General features: G+C 38.5%; 2 protein-coding genes across 2 annotated transcripts; both read right to left on the bottom strand.

Annotated features, from left to right (window-relative positions):
• Positions 1–302: 302 nt before the first annotated feature.
• Positions 303–1,166, bottom strand: LOC130471408 (uncharacterized). Its single transcript, XM_056841507.1, has 2 exons — positions 1,074–1,166; positions 303–994 (listed from the first exon to the last, which is right to left on the bottom strand). Exons 1-2 carry the CDS (start codon positions 1,143–1,145, stop codon positions 467–469), a joined length of 600 nt encoding a protein of 199 aa, XP_056697485.1. The 5' UTR covers positions 1,146–1,166; the 3' UTR covers positions 303–466.
• Positions 1,167–11,961: 10,795 nt separating this feature from the next.
• On the bottom strand, positions 11,962–18,994 carry LOC110784541 (uncharacterized). The gene is made up of 2 exons (XM_021989002.2): positions 18,514–18,994; positions 11,962–12,706 (listed from the first exon to the last, which is right to left on the bottom strand). Exons 1-2 carry the CDS (start codon positions 18,850–18,852, stop codon positions 12,233–12,235), a joined length of 813 nt encoding a protein of 270 aa, XP_021844694.1. The 5' UTR covers positions 18,853–18,994; the 3' UTR covers positions 11,962–12,232.
• Positions 18,995–19,394: the final 400 nt, after the last annotated feature.

The raw sequence follows: 19,394 nt of genomic DNA, 5'->3' as shown, positions 1-19,394 counted from the left end.
ATTTCAAGCAGTCCGGATCAACGCTTCGGTCAGATTTCGGGTCGATTTTTCAAAATTCAAGCATTCTAGTCCTAGATCGGCGTCCTAAGTCGAGTCTTCATATGCATAAGCAAAAGTTGAATATACTTTGACTTGCGCTTTTTCTTAACCAAAAAACCTCAGTCAAAGTGGGGGGCTTATAGTGGGTATATACACCCGAAAAAAATGGGCAAATTTTTTCAATTTTTTTGGCAAAATTTTCATGCATGCATATAGCTACAAAATTTCAAGGCACACACTACGCAAACTACGCATACAATTTCAAACATACAAAAGCCAATCTTCAAATTTTACAAACCAATTCAAGTTCAAAACCATACAAACCATACAAACCACACAAAAATTCAAGTTTCAATCCATACAAATACAATACATCTAGCCTATACAAAATCAACCCAGGCAAGCTGGAACTCGCTACCATGCAGGGTCAGTCTGAGTCGTCATCAGCAGTGACGTCAACCACAGGTGCCTTGTCCCTATTACGCCTCCTAAGGCGCTCCAGCTCCTGATCCATCTCCGTCCTAGGGGTACTAGGATCCTGCTCCGAGATACCAAGTGTGCCAGTGGAGGGATGAACTCCCTGCTGAGGGGAGGAATACTGATACGGCGGCGGCATCGGCATATACGGATACGACCCATACATCTGAGCCTGGCGCATCCTATCCATCTCCGCGTAGCAAGCCCATGAACCTGCACCCCAAGGCTGAGGACCACTTCCTCCGAAGTAGTAGCCGGAAGGAGGAACAAAGGGCCGTGAACCGCTAGCACCTCCGAATGAATGCCTGGTGGGGTCAACATGTACAAAAGGGGAAGCTCCCCACTCAACATCAGAGTGCTTCTGATGAGCACCAACACCGGACCCCTGTCCCAGCTCAAATCTCGGTCCCTCCTGTCTCGAGGACGTCTCCGCCTGAGGCTCCCTGTCAACAGAGTCCCTACGGTCTCGACGGCGCTCCTATACAAGATACAATTTCAAGAATCAATTTCCCAAGTTGGAATTTCCAGTATACAAGTTTCAAAATCAAGTGAGGTACCTCTCTGTTCCGACCAGAAAGCTTCCGGGTCAGCTTGGCGCACTGCCTCTTCCAAGAATCAAGCAAGAGCATCCAGCGACGCACTCTCGCCCGAGGCGCCTGCATACAAAATTCAAGATCAATTTCCAAATACAAGTTACAAACAGTTTCAAAAATGCAACAGTACTTACAGGGGCGTAATGCTCGGGTACAGCATCATATGATTTCCGGTGCGGAGGAGAAGCCCAAGGAATGGTCTCCCCCACCTCTTCCCCGTCCGAGTTCTCATAGAGGAGGATCCTATCAGCATGAGGAATGTCCTCAGGATCAACCTCCTCCTCCTACATACAATCATACAATCATACAATCATGCAATCAATACAAGAATACAAGAATGCAAGAATACAAGAATACAAGGTTCAAAAGCTCACTGGCAGTACAAAGCGTACTGGTGGAGCCAACCTCCTCAGGAAGTCATCACAGCTCCCCTTCCTGTGTACAAAATCCCTCCAAGAGCGGCAAACAGCCTCGCCCCTAACCTCCGCATATAGCCAGGCCAACTCTTCATCCAACGTCAGCATGGACTCCGGCGGATCCTTGGGGACAAGTCTATCCCCTGAACTGTGCTCTAGGGACACTCGCTCCCCCAGATACCACATATGGCGGTACAGCCCTAGAAGCAAAACCCACCGCCAAGACAGGAATTGGGCACAAGCAGCTGAGGCAGGTACAACCGCATTGGCAAAAGGACGCCATACCACCTACAAAGCAGACAACTCAGGCAACAGTACAAATACAAATACAAGAAAGCAAAACAGTACAAAAGATTACCCTATCAGCAGGCAAAACTCTCCAAGCTCTGCGAGAAGCCGCCAAGGACGCACGGACGCGCACCGCTCCTATCCAAGAGGCAGCATACGGGTAAGCCGCATCTCTAGTACGCTCCGGCGCCAAAGTCGGGAAGTGCTCATAGATCCAAATCTTTCAAGGAACAAACAAAACATCAGTCAAGTTCAAGATACAAGCGTACAAATACAAAGTACAAAGTACAAGGAGTCTCGAATACCTCCAGCACGCTCCACAGAGCATCCATGCTCGGGTCACTCCCCAGTGCAGTCCGGGAGGCCCGCCTCATTTCATACAAGAGGTGGCTATAGGCCAAACCACCCCAGTTATAACTCGGAACATCTCTCAAGTCCCTCAGTGCGGACAAGAAGCTAATATGCACCCGACTGTTCCTACTCGGGGCAATCACTCTGCTAACCAAGACGAGGAGGAAGAGCCTAACCCTCTGTTCCGCGGACACACCCTCACCACGGATAGCATCCACAAGCACCGTCACAGAAGCGTGAGAGTCGTCCTCTGACAAGTCAACAACAGGGCCGAGCAAGTCCCTGGCAGCGGCCGAGCGCCACGTCAGCTCAGAATCGAAGGTCACATTCCTCTCAGAAAAAGGAAGACCTATAATCATAGCAAACTCAAGAGGGGTAATAGTAATCTCCCCCCATGCCATGTGGAAAGTGTTGGTGGTATCCCACCACAGCTCCAACAAAGCCCACAAACGGTTTTTATTCCCCGTTCTCCTCGAGGAACCTCCCATGGTGCGCTAGAAATCGGCCAGGCCCATCTGCGACCAAATCTCCATAGCCTCCTCATCAGCACGGAGAGCTTTAAAGGCCCTCTGAACTTCCACCAAGGACCAGTAAGTACGGAACGGCTTTCCGTCGGCCTACAGGTGAACGAGTTAGCTCAAGACCTATACAAATACAAAGTACAAATTCGAAACACAGTACAAGACTCACCATGCCAGCGCGAGGCCGCTGAGACAAGTGCCAATCCGGCCGAAACACCAGGTCGGAAGGCACTAGTGGAAAAAGGCTTATTTGCATCCCCGCATTTGCCACGCCATTCTGAACATGTGATGCAAATAACAAATTTTAGCATAAATTTACTCATTTGCGTCGCAGCTTTGTTAAACTGCGAGGCAAATGACTATAGGATGCCCCCCAGAGTCATTTGCATCGCAGATTAACAAAGCTGCGAGGCAAATGACTCAATCAAGTGCGTCGCAGATTTACAAATCTGCGTGGCAAATGACTCTAGGAGCATCCTAGAGTCATTTGCCACGCAGATTTGTAAATCTGCGATGCACTGCGTGTCCACCTAAGAATGTACGATAATTTCGGTTTCTAAAATTTAATTATTACCTTTTCCTTTTTTTTTTTATTTGGTGCGACGCAGTCTACCTGCTCAGATTCCCTTTCTCTCCTATTCTCTCATACATATCCTGCCTCCCCTGTACAACTCTTTCTCTCTCGTATTTTCCAGATCTCCATTGTTGAAACTCCAAAGCTTCTCTGTCGATCTCTCCTTCAAAATCAATATCGAGCTTTCCCTTCAAAGTCTCCTCTCACCAAATCATCCCAATCTCTCATATTTGTTTCTAAATTCAAGCTTAGCGAATACGAAGGAGGCAACCCCAGATCTGAAAGCGATGACTTCTTCAGCCAGATTTCAAGCCGCGTTCTCTGAAAACTCCAGCTCTGAGGTGGATGAATCGGCGACGACTCATCTTGGGTGCGGTGGAAGTGGGGCTGAGTTTTGGGGCATTCTGTTGAGTCGACTCAGACTGAGTTGGTCCCGAGTTACACCGGTACATGCCTTCAAATTGCAGAAAAGTGGGGAGAGAAAGAGGGATATAGCTGGGCTTTCGAAACAGTGAAATCTGCAAGTGTCCTCTTCATCTGCGAGCTCCCATTCCAGCATATTGTCCGTGAAATTTTTCAGGATTTCAAGGTAATTAAGTAAAATTTAAATAAAATTTGGAAATTTGATTTCAGTAAGGATTTTTTGTGATTTAACACCTTAAAAAAATTAGTTTTTGTAATTAAACACCTTACTTATTTTTTATTATATTTAAACACCTTAAAAATCTAAAAATTTATAAATCAACACCGCTTAACGATTTCCATAAGAAAAAAACATTGATTTTTAATCATGCTATAACTTCCAAAGCACAATTTAATGGTAGAAGGAGTTGTTTACCACCATATCATGCCTTGCGAACTTTAGCATAGTTAAAAACTAATGTTTTTTCTAACAAAAATTGTCAAGTGGTGTTGATTTCTAAATTTTTTTGTTTTTTAAGGTGTTTAAAAACAATAAAAAATAAGTAAGGTGTTAAATTACAAAAACCAGTTTTTTTAAGGTGTTAAATGACAAAAAATCCTTTCAGTAATTTAATTGTTGCTTGATTTGATTAATTAGCTTGTGATTTCATTGTTGTTTGATTTGCTTCTCCTTTTGTGATGTACGTGTTTAATTGGTTAAGTGTGCACTGGTTAACAGAGATAGTATGATTGGGAATTTTAGGTTTACATTGTTGTTTGATTGAATTTAGGGCAATTTAGGACTAGGAATTTAATTTTTGTTAATTAATTTCTGATTTCTATAGGGCAATTTGTCTTTCGTTGTTTTCTGTGGCTTTGCAGCATTCACTTGATTATCATACCCGATTATGGTCCAGTTGACAGTAACGTCAGAGGAGAAGGTATGAGTTTTGCTTTAGAATTTCGTTGATATATCCACTAAGAGTTGTGTTTAAATGTATCAATTGTGAGGAATCAGTCTGCCTTTTTGCCCACTTTTCAGCATTAGAGATAATTAAATGTCAAGCTAGTTGTTTATAAGAAGTATTGTGGAATTCCCATTCTTGTATCTAGCTCGAGTAGACTAATAAATATTGAGAAGTATCACATGAAAAATGGAATATATCAGTGAATGAATAGTGAGTTAGTTAACTGGGTGTCGATGGTATTCAGGTTTTTTATCTCTCTGTTTGTGAAGTCGACTCTATATTCATGGATTTGTCAATTAGCTGATCTCAATCGTTTTTCTGTTCCTGACAAACATTGATATGGTCATCAATCACACTAATAATAATTTATTTTGCATACCTTGTTCGCATATGCTTTATGGGGTTTCTTGTTGGTAGTTCAAGAATTCCATATTGTTCAGCCTGTTGGAAACCTAGAATTACTGTTTCGATGTCATTTGAGGTTATACATAGGATGTATACAGACTTGTGAGGCCATATAAACTCGTTGTACTAAAAAAGTGAATTCTGTGATCTTTATTTGTCTTGTTAATCCACATGAGATCAATTCTAGTATAACCGAGCACCAATAAATCTACGAAGCTTAGAGAGAGTTTGCTTGTAGTTTTATGTATGGTGTTAGGTACTCTCATGGATGTCTCTGTACTTTTGATCATAATTCTAACTGAACAGTTGTTAAATTTGCATTTTTTGGGCATTAATTAATTTGAATTGTTGTTTTTTGGTTGATTGTGAAATTTGGGTGCTTTTTACATGCAGGGTAAACAAAAAGAGGTGAAGGCTGAGAATTTCAACGACAATTCTGTAAGTTTTTTCTTTAGTTTCCAACTTGATGAAAGAAATTGCTGGGGTTTTTTTTCACAAGTGGGATGTTTGATTTTTCATTTTTGCAGAGAAAGCAAAAGAAATTGTGGGCTAACAAGATTAGGAGGAAATACATGCGTTTATCTCGGGTGAGTTACGGTTAAAGCAACTAATTTCTTTTGTTCTAAATTATGAAATGATGCAAATTCTTGAATCTTGATCTTTGGATGTTATTTAAGCAAAAATATGTCAATTAATTTGATTTTCTTATCATTTTTCCTTGTATGAACTTTCTGATATGTTTTTCCATATCAGAACTCGTCTGAACTTATAAAAGAATAAAGCCTAGAAATTTGTCCTTCTTTTGGAAATGAAAACTGGAAAATGACATCTTTAACGACAAATTTTATCTGATTTCCACAAGTTTTGGATCTGATCACGAGAAGGACTTTGTTACAGCACTCCAAGCTGTTATTCGTTGCATCAAGTCCCCCCAGGAGTACTTGGAACAGTACTTGGAACAGGTAGTTAGCTCGTCCATATTTTGATAATCTAGCCTCAAGTGTTTGTCGCAGCACTCCAAGCTGCTATTCTGGACTTCTGGTAGAGATTGATCTTATGGCTATATGTTGAGTATAAAGCAACTATTCGAATTTGAAATAGTTAGACAGTTCTATTTTTGTCAAACTATTTCTTTATGCATATGAGTTTTTTTAGTTTTGATTTATGGATTTATCAAGGAATTTTGAGAGTTTATGAATTTTGATTCAATGAGCTTGTGTTTGTGATAATTTATTGGATATATATCTTGTGAGTTTTTTCTTTGGGAAACTGACTGCAAGTCTGCAATGGGTTTGAGATTTGTGATAAAAATGGGTCACCTTGATTAGCAACCTATAATGTATGATTGTATGAGTGTCCAGTTACGACTATTTGTTAGGATTGATTGGTATTTTTCTAATGATAAAATTTGATCTGAATGTTCAAGGGTGCTTCTACATTAGGAGTTACTATTTATTATATTTTGAATAAAAAGAAGGTTCCTCATTTGCAGGTAAAATGAAAGGAATTACATTCATAAATGATCCTGATGGCTACTGGATTGAAATCTTTGATCTTAAGACAATTAGAAGTGTTGCTGCAGGTGCCTCTTGAGGCTTTCTTCCATGTGGTTTTCTATCATTAATCATTTATTAAGTCATATCCCATAAAGGAATATAGAAAATTTTCTATGTGCGAAGGGAGTACGTCTTATGCTGTTTTTTTCCTGATGATTTCTTTGTATACAAATAGCATCTTAGTTCACTTATCTTGTAATAACGTACTCTTAATTGATTTAATATGCCCCCTTTTATTTAATTTTATTTTTTTAATATGCCCCCTTTTATTTTATTTTATTTTTTTTAATAGCGCATTTGTTAGTCGTTGGGCATGCCTGAGTTTTTCATCCCTGGATCAAGATGTAGTGCACGCGATGCGTGCAATAAGTACGAGTCCACCTTAAATGTGAAATAATAGATTAGTACGAGTCTTAGAAAGTTATAACTATGCATATGAGACATGTAATAAGTTTGAAAACATTCCTTAAGTTGTTTAGTTTAATTTGTAATACTTTCTTAAGGACATGTAATACTTCATGAACAATGTCGACTTTTAGCTTAATTTGTAATATGAACTCGATCTCTAGCTAGATACCTTTGTTGTAGTAATTTTATGTTTGTTGTAACATGTTGGTTGATCTATGACGAATTTAATTGCCTTTTATTGGGAACGTTAATTACGTTGTAAACTATTGTGACAGGTATTATTTATAAATGTATTCCCGGTATTGGGAAGCGTCTACTTTCAAAGACGATCATGTTGGAATTTCCAATAAAATATTAAAAAACCAATTTTAAAAAAAAAACAAAAAATAAGTCATTTGCCACGCACGTTAGCTTAATGTGCGAGGCAAATGGCTTAATTTTTTAGCGCCAAAAATGTCATTTGCGTCGCATATTAAGCTATTGTGCGAGGCAAATGACTTAATTTTTTGGCGCTCAAATTGTCATTTGCGTCGCACATTAAGCTATTTTGCGTGGCAAATGACTTTTTTTTGGCGCCTGAAAGTCATTTGCCACGCACTTTAAGCTAATGTGCGTGGCAAATGACTTTTCAACATGGTGCCTGAAAAGTCATTTGCCACGCACATTTGCTTAATGTGCGACGCAAATAAGGGTCATTTGCATCGAGATCTTTTGCCACGCACAATGTGCGACGCAAATGTGCTTAAAAGTGCGATGCAAATGACCCTTTTTCCACTAGTGAGGGGTCCAACCAGCACCAGGGAAAGCGGGCGCATCCCAGGGAACCATACCCCCACCTGGTGCATTTATCGCAGCCGCTTCATCATCCGAAGCATCTTCCTCAGCAGCTCGAACCACATACGACTCAGCGAGCTTTCTCCGAGTATGATGAGGCATACTAAATCAAGTAGCATACAAAGAGTCAAAATTCTAAACTGGGGGCTATCCTAGACTAGCCTGAGAAAAGTCAAAAAAAATTCAAAACAAAATCCCCAGTGGACCTCTAATTTAAGGTACAAGTTCTACACCAACGCCTAGGCTACCCACGCTGAAGCAGGTATTCAAATTTCTACACCAACGCCTAGGCTACCACGCCGAAGCAGGTATTCAAATCCCTACACCAACGCCTAGGCTATCCACGCCGAAGCAGGTATTCAAGTTCTACATCAACGCCTAGGCTATTCATGCCAAAGCAGATACAAGTTCAAAAATTCAAGAGTACAAGTTCCAACAGTTCAAGTTCAAGTGGCTATCAAACAGTTTTCTACAAGATTCAAGAAGCTTAAGCATACAAGCATCATTTCAAAGTACGAGAAAATCAAAACTACATGCAATCCTAGAGTTATTTCATAAGCAAAACATGAAAACTTACATGGACAAGGAAAGAACAAGACCAAGGGGAGAAGCTAGTCGACCTTTGAGAGAAAAGAAGCAAAAATTTCAAGTGAATGTGCCTCAAAATTGCACGGCAAGGGGCACTTATATAGTGCAGCCCAGCGCCAGGCACCGCCCCAGCGTCGTGCGCTGACCTGCTGCATGCGCAGGTCTGCCGCGCGCGGTCTCCCGTGCTGATTGCATGTCCTTTGCTGCTACGGTCTTCCGCACCAAGCATCAAACGTCGCATCGAACCATCCATCGAAAATACGGGTATACACCTGTATCTCCAAGTACAAATAGATGAATATTTCAAGAATACAAAGTCCAAGAAATACAACGACTCAGGCGCCCAACTCCCAACGGACCCAAGCTCCGGGAAAGTCAGTCAAAGTTCAAAATTTTAAAGGCCAATAAAAAAGCTCTTATCCCCAGCAAAGCACATCCCAACGGATTAACTCCGGGTGTCAAAGTTCAAAATTCAAGATTCAAAAATTCAAATTTTCGATGCCAAGCTCCGTCCTGAACTGAAGGCGGAAAAGTACAAGTACAAATCGAAGTCATCACCAACCACACCGAGGTAGACTCTATCCTTTTTCTAACGCCTGTTTTGTGCAGGTACCGGCGTACAAAGAGTGGTCTCGATTGCAGAACATCTTGACCATTCTCCGTCCCTTTCGAAATACTTTGACTTGCGCTTTCCTAACCGAACGCTCAGTCAAAGTGGGGGCTTCTGTAGACACCTAATTTGTGTCTCCCCTTTGGGATGATGACGAAACCATTATCCTTGTTAGGCGATTGGAGTAACTCTAGGCGGAAATCCCAATTGCTAAGAATACCTCCGAAATCCAAAATCCAATCCCCGAGGCCGTTCCCCTCCCGTAACTCGGTACAAAATACAACTTCCAAAATCCAATTTCAAAATCCAAGTTCAATCTCAACTTGTGGACCATCCCATTGGTCTTACTACGCCTTTTCCACTCAAAATCATATAAGGCAAGTCAAATTCCGGCGCCGACCCACAAAATCGAGCATGCCGGGCCCCGCCCCGTAAAACCGGAATTCAAAAACCCGAGAAAGGTTTGTTTTTAGACGCAAATTCAAGCCTTAACCTCCAAGCAAACACTACGTGCCAAACATCGTACTATTCGTACGAAGGTACACCCATACAAGACAAATCAAGGACGGCATCTTTCCGTCCTTTTTGGCGGCATTCAGCCCACGTCAGCAGCGCCCAGCGCTGGCCTGACACCAGGCGCTGGCGTGTGCTGGCGTTTTGCACCATTTCCCTCCTATAAATACCCCTCATTTCCTTCGAAAAAAGGGGAGTACAACACATATAACGTCGTAATTCCGACATTACTCCTCACAATACAAACTTCAAAACTCTTCAAAACACATACAAAAAGTCCTAAATTCAAGAGCAATTGGGAGCTCGAGCCTAAGCTTAACTAGGTAAATCCGAATCCCATTTCAATTAATCATGCTATTTTGATTTCAAATGATTAGCAAGTTGGTGTTTATTTTTTTGTCATAAAAAAACACCACTTGCAACAATCATACATGCTTTTTCAAAAATACAAACTTTTTCAAAATACAAAATACAAACTTTCAAGATTCTAGGATGTTCAAAGTTGTTTGCATTCATCTCTTTGAACTAGAATCACCTTCAAACATGGAGTAATCAAAGATGACACCTTTTAGCATTTAAAGGTTTAATATTTTGAGATTCAAAACTCCATTTTTCAATATACAAGTTCAAGTCTTCAAATTTCAACATACAAGTTCAAGTTTTCAAATTTCAATCATTTCAAGTTCAAAGTTTGAATCTTTTCAAATTCAAACCTTTCAATATTCAAGCTATCAATTTCAAGTTCAATATGCAAAATCTAGGACATTTGGGTTGAGCAACCTCTCCCAAGTTGATATTTTTGGCTTTGAATTCGTGTCGGGCGCACTTATTTTTAAGGAGCCGCTTGGCGTTCGAATCTCATGTGCCCAAGTACAAATTTCAATATCGCAATTTCAATATCGCACTTTCAATATCGCACTTTCAATATCGCACTTTCAATACCGCAATTTCAATATCGCAATTTCAATACCGCAATTTCAATATCGCAATTTTAATTCCGCACCTTTACTTGCCTAGTCCATTTCTAGGCAATGTGGGCCTACTCCCTAGTCCTCTTCTAGGGGGTATTGTATTTACTAATTCCGCACTTTATTTAGTATTGTGATGTTGCTTTATGTGCTTTATCGCTTTCATCACCAACATGCTAAATACAACAAAATACAAAGGTTACATGACGCTTAACGAAGATATTTTTGGACAAACCGGCCTTAGGTTCCTTAAATCAATCTTTAAAGCAAAGTGACGACCGTACAATTAGAAATTCTATTTTGTTCTAATTTGCAAACCCACATAGTCTAATCTTAGGGTTTATTTTCGAAACAATGTTGTGCCAACGTACTTGAATATTTCTAAAGCTCGCCGAATAAGCATTTTCGTTCCCGAGCCCGAATCTCACCCATCCGTTTCAAGGATTCAAGGCCTTATCCAAAAATAGAGTCATTGTGCGGTCTTCCCAAACGAGACCTAAAATAAGTTTGGTGGCAACTCCTTCGAAGTGCAAAAATAATTCAACGGTTCTCTAAACGAACCGCCGCGTGCCAAACCCCCCATTGTAGGAAACGAGAAAAAGATCAAAAAAAATCCCCTACACCGGGGCAACGCCTGGGCCACACACTAGTAGTATACTATATGTTGCTCCTTGCGCCCGCTTAAAATTGTGTTGTTCTATGCACATCATGCAATCAACCTATTATGTTTCGTTGAGGCAAATGTTGAACTTTCATGTTTCATAGGTAGTTGAAAATATTTATTTTACTGAAACTGAGAATTTTTCCAAATACTCGGTATATCAAAATTGAAGGTAATATTGGTAAATATATAGGATATTTGATATAAAGAATAACTATGGATAAATCCAAGCACTCTTTTGTAGACATTTTCCCCAAATCTAATCGGATTTTTGTTTGTTGAAAATGCTAAAACATTTTTATCTGTTGAGAACACTACTAAAATCAAAGATTGTTAATTTTGGTAAATTTGTAAAGATTGACTTTTGTTTGTTATAGATTAGGTTTAGCTAATTTTTACTTTAACTTTACTTCCACAAGTAGGGCCAAGCTTCGGGTTTACTTTCTCCAAGATGATAGAAGCTCATAATATATTTTCGACTAATCATCTATCTGTTAGTTTTGTTCTTTCGCTCAAGGAAAAAAAAAGTGCTCAAGTTTCTGTGAGTTTTGTTCATTGTTAGGGAACAACACCATTCTTCTTCCAGTAGGTATTTGAAATTGTTGCTTAATTCTACTTTGTTATGGCTCAAGAAAGAAGTGTAACCATTAATTTGGTACGGTAGCTTTCCCGTCCCCCTCCCCTCGCCGAATGGTGTTTGTGTGAGAGGGTGCTAATGAAACAGGGCTTAAAGCTCCTACCTTCCTGTCAAGACAACAACAGATAACTAACGACTATTGGCCACCCCGCTACAGAAAAAAAGAAATCAATTTCATTGAATTTTCTTAGAGCAACAAAAGCATGCCACCTAATTGACACAAACGAGTAAAATCCCCTTGAAAAATTACACAAATATATTTGATGAAGATAAATAAATCTTTGGCAAGTTTGAACATGGGATCATAAGGTCCAACCAACTATCCTTTTGTGTATATATACAAAACAATTACTATGCTGAATGTTGGTGTTCAACCATTGAGCATAGTCTAAAACACTTATGGCACAATTTTTTAGAGTACACCTAAAAAATAAATGGAAGAATAACCTTGGCATCCTTGGGGAAGTCCTCGAACTTAGACAAGTACCATTTCTTAGTAGAAACACTCCTACCCAGCAAATACATGCTAGTTCCGGCGGTGAAGGCGAGGGTATATAGTGTTTGGGCTATGCAAGAAACACCCACAAACCCCAACACCTCGAACAGATAATGTGGGCAAACCACTAAGTTAAATAAACCTCCCTTGGGTATCTTATACTCTTTCTCGCCTTTTCCTCTCAATGTAGCAAGGATGTAATGGTGGTACAAGTTGCCTACTATTCCCACCAAAAACAACCCAACTCCAACATATTTCAGGTCAACAGATGGCTCTGGATATTCTCCTGATAGATGCTGTGCATAAATCATTGTCACCGTGGAGAGGAAGTAACTAAGAGCAATTGGGATTGCCGCATCAAGAGCAACTCCACTACCACCAAATTTGTGAAGAAGCAGCACCTACAAAGCACATTCCATTAGTTCAAGTCCCAAGAATTCATCACATTAGCAAGCAATAATCCACCATTTCATCAATATACTAATACGCCGTTATTACTCTTTGGAGTACTCCTATCATAATCAACAGAATACAACTCAGAACAACCTCATCAAACCCAATACCACGCACACCCCGCATTGATTGAACCCTCACTCTGTTACCATGAGTTAATCACACAAGAAACATTAATTGCAAACCACTGATCTGACCATACACACAGTTCGTCTATACATCTATACTTTATAGGACATCAAAATAATCATGTTTCAAAGCTTTCTTAAATAAGCTTCTCAAAATTGTCAATTGATCTCCCAAAGTAATTACCATAAATGCACCTAATATAGCAACACCTCTGCCAATTAAATTTCAAAACACAATGATCTCCCTACTGCACACCTACATACTGGGACAGGCCAATTCATATCATGTTTTTTATGATAGATTGTTGTCCTTTGGTGAATGGAAGTGATTTATCATTATATACATTAGGATCATCTAGTCCATGTTAGTATGTTACACTAAATCCAAATGTTTGATTGGTAAAATTAACCAAGATTCAAATCACCCTGGACAAGTGATTTAGCAAAGCCTATATTCTCATCAATAAACAAGACCTTGTGTAAAACGGAGCTGAACAGCTAGTTGTACCTTCTCACCAATATTAAGTGTCTGAAAAACTAGCCGTTAAGTGGCATTGTGTATACTATAGAAAATCTAAGAAGTACATGGTAAATACAAAAGTAACAACTAACAAACAACGGTTGACATCGATTGCCAAACATAGGGTAATTAGTGAATTTCACTATATCTTAGAGATACATGGTGAATTGTTGAAACAAAATTTTCTAAGTGAAATTCATTACAAACCTTGTAATTTCATGACTCTTAGATATACCCGAACCCTAGGGACATTTCTATATTATACACGGATACACCAAAGGCTATTTTTTTTCTCATATGCAAATGAACAAAAAATATGAGTGCCAGTAAGCAGTATGCATGGAACACCCGGATGTATATTGCACATCATTAACGCTAGTCTGCTGGAAGCAAAACCAAGAAAATTATGAGAAAGAAAAGATTTTGGTATGTGTCATCTAAGGTACCTCGAGAAGACAACAGAGATCTCACTGCAAATACAAGGCGGAGTCTTTTGTGGCAAAATGGAGACTGGTGGAGATTTGTTAGACCCCTCCAGTCAGCTCACTTCAAGTTGCTTGGATATCACAGTGAGAAGTACGCACTCCAAAGACAGCTAGTTGGATCGGATCTCATTCATATCATCCTTAAGAGAAGAAAGCTAAGAAAAGGCAAACTTCAAAAAAGCCGCAAAAATATGTCATCCTAACTCAATGCAGGATTGCAGGAACTATATTGGAATGAAGAGGAAAAGTGTCACTTCCCCCTCAGAAGCTTTCTTCAGCAACCCCAAGGAAAAAGAGTAATGTATGGTGTTAGTATATCTAATATTGATATTGTAGTCCTGTTAAGGTTGCCAAAGATGACGCTTTTGTATGTCATTGTGTTCACTAGTGTATCGGCTCATTGACATCTCTAGTGTTAGCTCTCTTTGTCGGTGTGTAAGTTCTAGCAAGGGTACCCAGAATCTAGTAATTACAGCTAGAAATGAGGCCAAAGTGTCTTTTACAGTTAACCACTTTCAAAATAAATAAAAATAAAAATAAAATCCGTCCTCCCCTATTTCAATCACTCAACATTGGTGACACCCAAAAAACACTCTGTAACTGGAAAAATATAAAAACAAGAGTCAGCGTAAGTAATTAATCAGAGAACACACTTGCAGAAAAGATCTAGTACATAAGCATATAACTAGTGGAACACAAAGTTTCATCACTTCCTTTTCTTTCTTTTATTTTTATATCTTTGTTCTTTTTTGTCCTTTTTGTGAATTTCAGTTTCTATCCTCTACTTGTGGGTTGTTGGATGCCCTTGTAGTAGTACGGCGTTCAGTAATTTTAAGAAGTTGGATTAATGTACTCTATATTCTGTAATACGTAGTATAACGTATGAACTTCATTTTTTCTTCTTTATTTTTTCGGTTATCAGTAATTTTTACATATTCTTGCTTAATGCATAGGTGCTGAATTGAGTTCGTGTTTGGTTTGTTTCTGATACTACCACAAGCAGTATTCATATACAAGAAATTCACAAAGTCAAATAAAAAGAAGGAATTTGTGGATAATGCAATGTTGTAAAACTAATGCAGAGTGAAAATTGGTCATATTTTAATTAAAATAATGAAAAGAACAATAAAAGGCATGCAACTGAAGCAAAGTGTACAAGCCGATAAATATCAGCTGGAAATGAGAATTTCTTTGACATAAAATCTACACAGTACTCCATCTCATTTATTTTCCATTATCTTTTGTTTCTATCATTGAAATCTCTACCTTGGTAGTTAAATATATTAATAAATAGTTCAAAAAGTTCATGTTTGTAATTTTACTGTCTGAATTATTCTCCCAAAACATGATCATAATTTCAAAATGACAGGATTCCATCTTGATACTATAACGTTTATTAGCGAATAACAACGGCATATTGTAAATTAGGGGCAATATTGTTCAGTTTATATCAAGAGATAGATGGAAACAAGAAAATAATCTTAAGCACAAAATCCCAGTCTACCTCTGTTCTCTGGCATCCACAGCGGGCATTGCCATAGCATAGGACAGACGCACTACTAATCTAGGGGTCCTACTTAATTCCATCTTTCAATCATCCCCTCCGATTCTTTAATATCTCACCAATAATGTTAAGGACCTCGACATAACATTTGATTGCACTTTCAATTACCTTACAGAGCAGTAGTAGTCGATACAAAAGCTGACTCAGGAATAGATCAGCCACTCCAGTATCCACAGGCCACAGTAGCGCTAACGCCTCTGTCTGGGACACACTTAGAGGATGTTTGGTATGGGTTTTTTTGGGGTTGGAAACAGATTCAAGTAACCGTTACCGTTAGGGGATGTTTGGTTAGAGTTATATAGTAACAATTACCATTACTCGGCCGTAACGTATTCCTCCATTTTGTTACCGGTCAAAACCCAGTAGTAACGGTTAACATTTCCCGTCAAACAACTCTGCCTCCATTTTCTCTCCATCTCCTTCTTTCTCTTCTCTCCCTCTCTCTCTCTCCTTCGGGCTGCTATGATGTTGGTTTGGTGCTTTCCTCTGTTCTGCTACAATGCAGAGTTTATGGTTGATGGTTGGCTGGTTCTAACCAACAGCAGCAGCAACATACGTAAGAGATTCCTCTCCCAGAATATACACAACCAGTAATAGTAATGGTTAACGTTACCTTTTCCGCTTCGTCTCCATTCCAGTCCCTTTCCGACATTCATACCAAACAAGCACTTAGAGGTTAAACAAGCATACTTCTAGCGATTATTGTGCCCCCACCAAGGCCACATTAACCCTGCTCCTGCTCCCGATAGATTTACTTATACTATAGATTCAATTTAGATGCCACAAAGACAGCCAGCTCTATTACCGAAGAAACAAGGAAATGCTCCTGATTCTTTCCGGATAGCAACCTTCTGATTCTGTCACAATAAGATTTCTATTACCACTTTCCTCTATCCCATCTCTTCAGCTCCGAAGCACACTAAATCTCAGATCAAAGATAGATTGATCCAAGCCCCTAAGTATCACCATAGCCATTTGAAGTACGCCAACAAAACGTAGTACCACAACCATCTCAAAAGATCTGGCCGTTTTCACTCGCTAATAATAAGAAATTCCATCATACTCCCTCCATCTCAAAATGTCTAGGCTTCATTTGACTAACATAATCAAATTTTATCAAATTAGACATTAGACATGTGATGTGTGTGTGCAAGCTACATGAAGAAATCAATTTGTATCATTACTTTATAGTAGTTAAAACCTTAAAACTATTGACACGATAACCTTACGAAAATAGTTTCTAATGTAGATCTCAAACTGTTAATTTTCAAATAACAAGTCGTTACAAACTTCAATAAATTTATGTTCAAAATCACTAAACTTCGATAAATTTATGTTCAAAATCACTGAAATTTGATAAATTTATGTTCAAAATCACTAAACTTTGTTAAATTTATGTTAAAAATCACTACACTTTGACTACAATAGTCAAACGAGGAAAATACTAGACGCATAATGTTGTTCAATATACAAAAAAGAAGCAAAATAAAAATTTTAAAAAATTATGATATCCAATCAATTGCACATGCTTTTAGAATTAGATTAGGCATTGTCCTGTATAATATTAAAAAATAAATAAAAAGGGAAATTCAAGAAGGTAAAGAGCCTTCTAGTATGAATTTGATATAGTTATAGAAGGAAACCCGCAGCAGAATAAAGCTCAGAACAACCTAATCAGACCAAACTGAACAACTCTTTAACCATATACTCACACGCTATGACACCATGTGTAAATCACACAAGAAAGATCGATTGCAAAGCACTGACCTGAGCACCTGACCACACATATAGGCAGTCTACACTTTATACGACATCATAATAACCATGTTTCATACCCTTCTTAAACAGGCTTCTTAAAATAGTCAATTGAATCTCCCTAGTGACAACTGTTGAAGACTAGAGTGCACCTTCAGAATCACCGTATAGGCACCTAATATAACAACGCCTCTGCCAATTAAAATCCAAAGACAACAATCTCCCTACCGCACACCATTAAGTACTTGGAGAGATCAATTCACCTCATGTTTTGATGATACACAATAGTTCTTCACTCAAGTCGCTTATCATATACATTAGATTCATCTATTCAATGTTACACTAAATCCAAAAGTTTGATCAGCAAATTTAATGAAGCTTCAAATCACTATGGACAAGTGATCTAGCAAGGGCTATATTCTCGCTAAAAAATAACAAGACCTTGTGTAAAAAGGAGCTGAACAGCTAGTTGTACGTTCTCACCAATATTTAGTGTTTAAAAGACAATCTATTAAGTGCGCTTTATTTGGAGAATGTAGCGAATTAACAACTAACTATTCCATAACAACAGTTGACATGATTACAGTGTGAATTATTGAAACAGTGTTTTTGACAAGTGAAATTTATTACAAAATCCCTTTTCATTTCATAACACAACACTTAGAAATGCCCTAACCATAAGGGAATCTCTTTTGCATATGAACAAAAAATTGAGTGTGGAACACTCGGATATATATTGGACATCATCAACTCTATTCCTCTGTCCTTTTGTCAAAAAAAAAAAAAAAAACTCTATTCCTCTCCTAGTTCTTTTTTATTCAACCCAGTGTCTGCTAATTCCCTAATCACCCCCACGACCCGCCAACTGAAAAAAGCAAATCCATAACCTGAACATGGTACCTCTTTGGTCTAATTTAGCTAATTAGGTAGCGGAATTACAAACCTGTACCCAAACTCATACTAGGGAATCAGGGACACCCAAACTCATACTAGCGAATCAGGGACAATAATGATTCAACCACTCAACGTTAGTCAGACCTAAAAAAAAAGTTACTCTATGAATAACATACATAATTAAAAAAGTCTGCATAATTAACTAATCAGAGAACATTCTTCAATAACCAGAAATTTTTTAAAAATCATGAAATCCATGGAATTGCCCATGGTTTTAGAATTAGATTGGGCATCATGCCACAATATTAAATTAAATTCCAGAATATTAAAAACTAAAGGGCAATTCAAACAATAATAAAACCAAAAATCATGAAATAAAAAATAAAATTAAAAGAAAAGAAAAAATTACCTCAAGAACCCTCTTCAGGAAATGGACAGTAAGAGACAGACGAAGCAACAAAAACCTGAAACCTTCATCCGGGAAAATAAAAAAGGAAGCAACCCCAAATAAAAAGGCAGGAGTATAAAGAACCGCCATCCCAATTTTGCTAGAAATTATGATCTTATTTTTCTGGGTTTTTTCCTTAGCAAGATTCCAATTCAAAAACTTAGAGTATTGCAAATGTTTACCCCTTAATTCAGAGAAACCGGCATTTGCGAGTGAACCTAAGCTTATAAATGACATAGCTGTCACGTAGATTGATGGTGGTGGTGGGAATAGGAAGCTTAACACATTCATGTTCACCATTTTTTCTGGAAGTTAGAAGGATTGCATTGGAGTGAGAAATGTGTAAATGAATGGGAGACCACTATCATAAATCTGTAACCATAATTAGGTGGATGTTTGGAAACTTGGAACGATGCTGATCACGAGGAAGTAAAAATCAATAACTGTATATGGATTTCAAAGATTGGATTTTAATTAGGCGGTTTCGAAAAGGATTGCTAAACCTCAAGTGGCTTGTGTTCATATGGATATAAGTGACTCAAATACAATTATTTTTAGTACTAACATAGTCTATGTCAGTACCAATAACACAAATAATTTGTATTGGTACTTCTTAGTAATGTATTGGTATACCAATATCATACTAGTCTTAGTACCAATACCAAATTAGCGGGTACCAATTACATGTGACTTTCCACAAGTCACATGAGGCCAAGACTGTAAACAGGTCATTAGACTCCATTGTATTGGACTTGAGATCTATTCTATTCGACTTATTTTGTCTGAATTTCTATTGTCTGAATTTAACTGAAATTACATTACCTGAACTTATATTATTTAGG

This window comes from Spinacia oleracea, chromosome 4 (assembly GCF_020520425.1).
Source record: "Spinacia oleracea cultivar Varoflay chromosome 4, BTI_SOV_V1, whole genome shotgun sequence".
NCBI lineage: Eukaryota > Viridiplantae > Streptophyta > Magnoliopsida > Caryophyllales > Amaranthaceae > Spinacia > Spinacia oleracea.
This window is presented reverse-complemented; position numbering and strand designations above follow the sequence as displayed.

Coding starts and splice junctions, on each gene's coding strand:
- LOC130471408 (XM_056841507.1), bottom strand. CDS start 1,145: ATGCTCTTGCTTGATTCTTGGAAGAGGCAGTGCGCCAAGCTGACCCGG. Junction 995..1,073: donor TTTCTGGTCGGAACAGAGAG/GTACCTCACTTG, acceptor TATCTTGTATAG/GAGCGCCGTCGAGACCGTAG.
- LOC110784541 (XM_021989002.2), bottom strand. CDS start 18,852: ATGGTGAACATGAATGTGTTAAGCTTCCTATTCCCACCACCACCATCA. Junction 12,707..18,513: donor TCCTGAAGAGGGTTCTTGAG/GTAATTTTTTCT, acceptor TGTGCTTTGTAG/GTGCTGCTTCTTCACAAATT.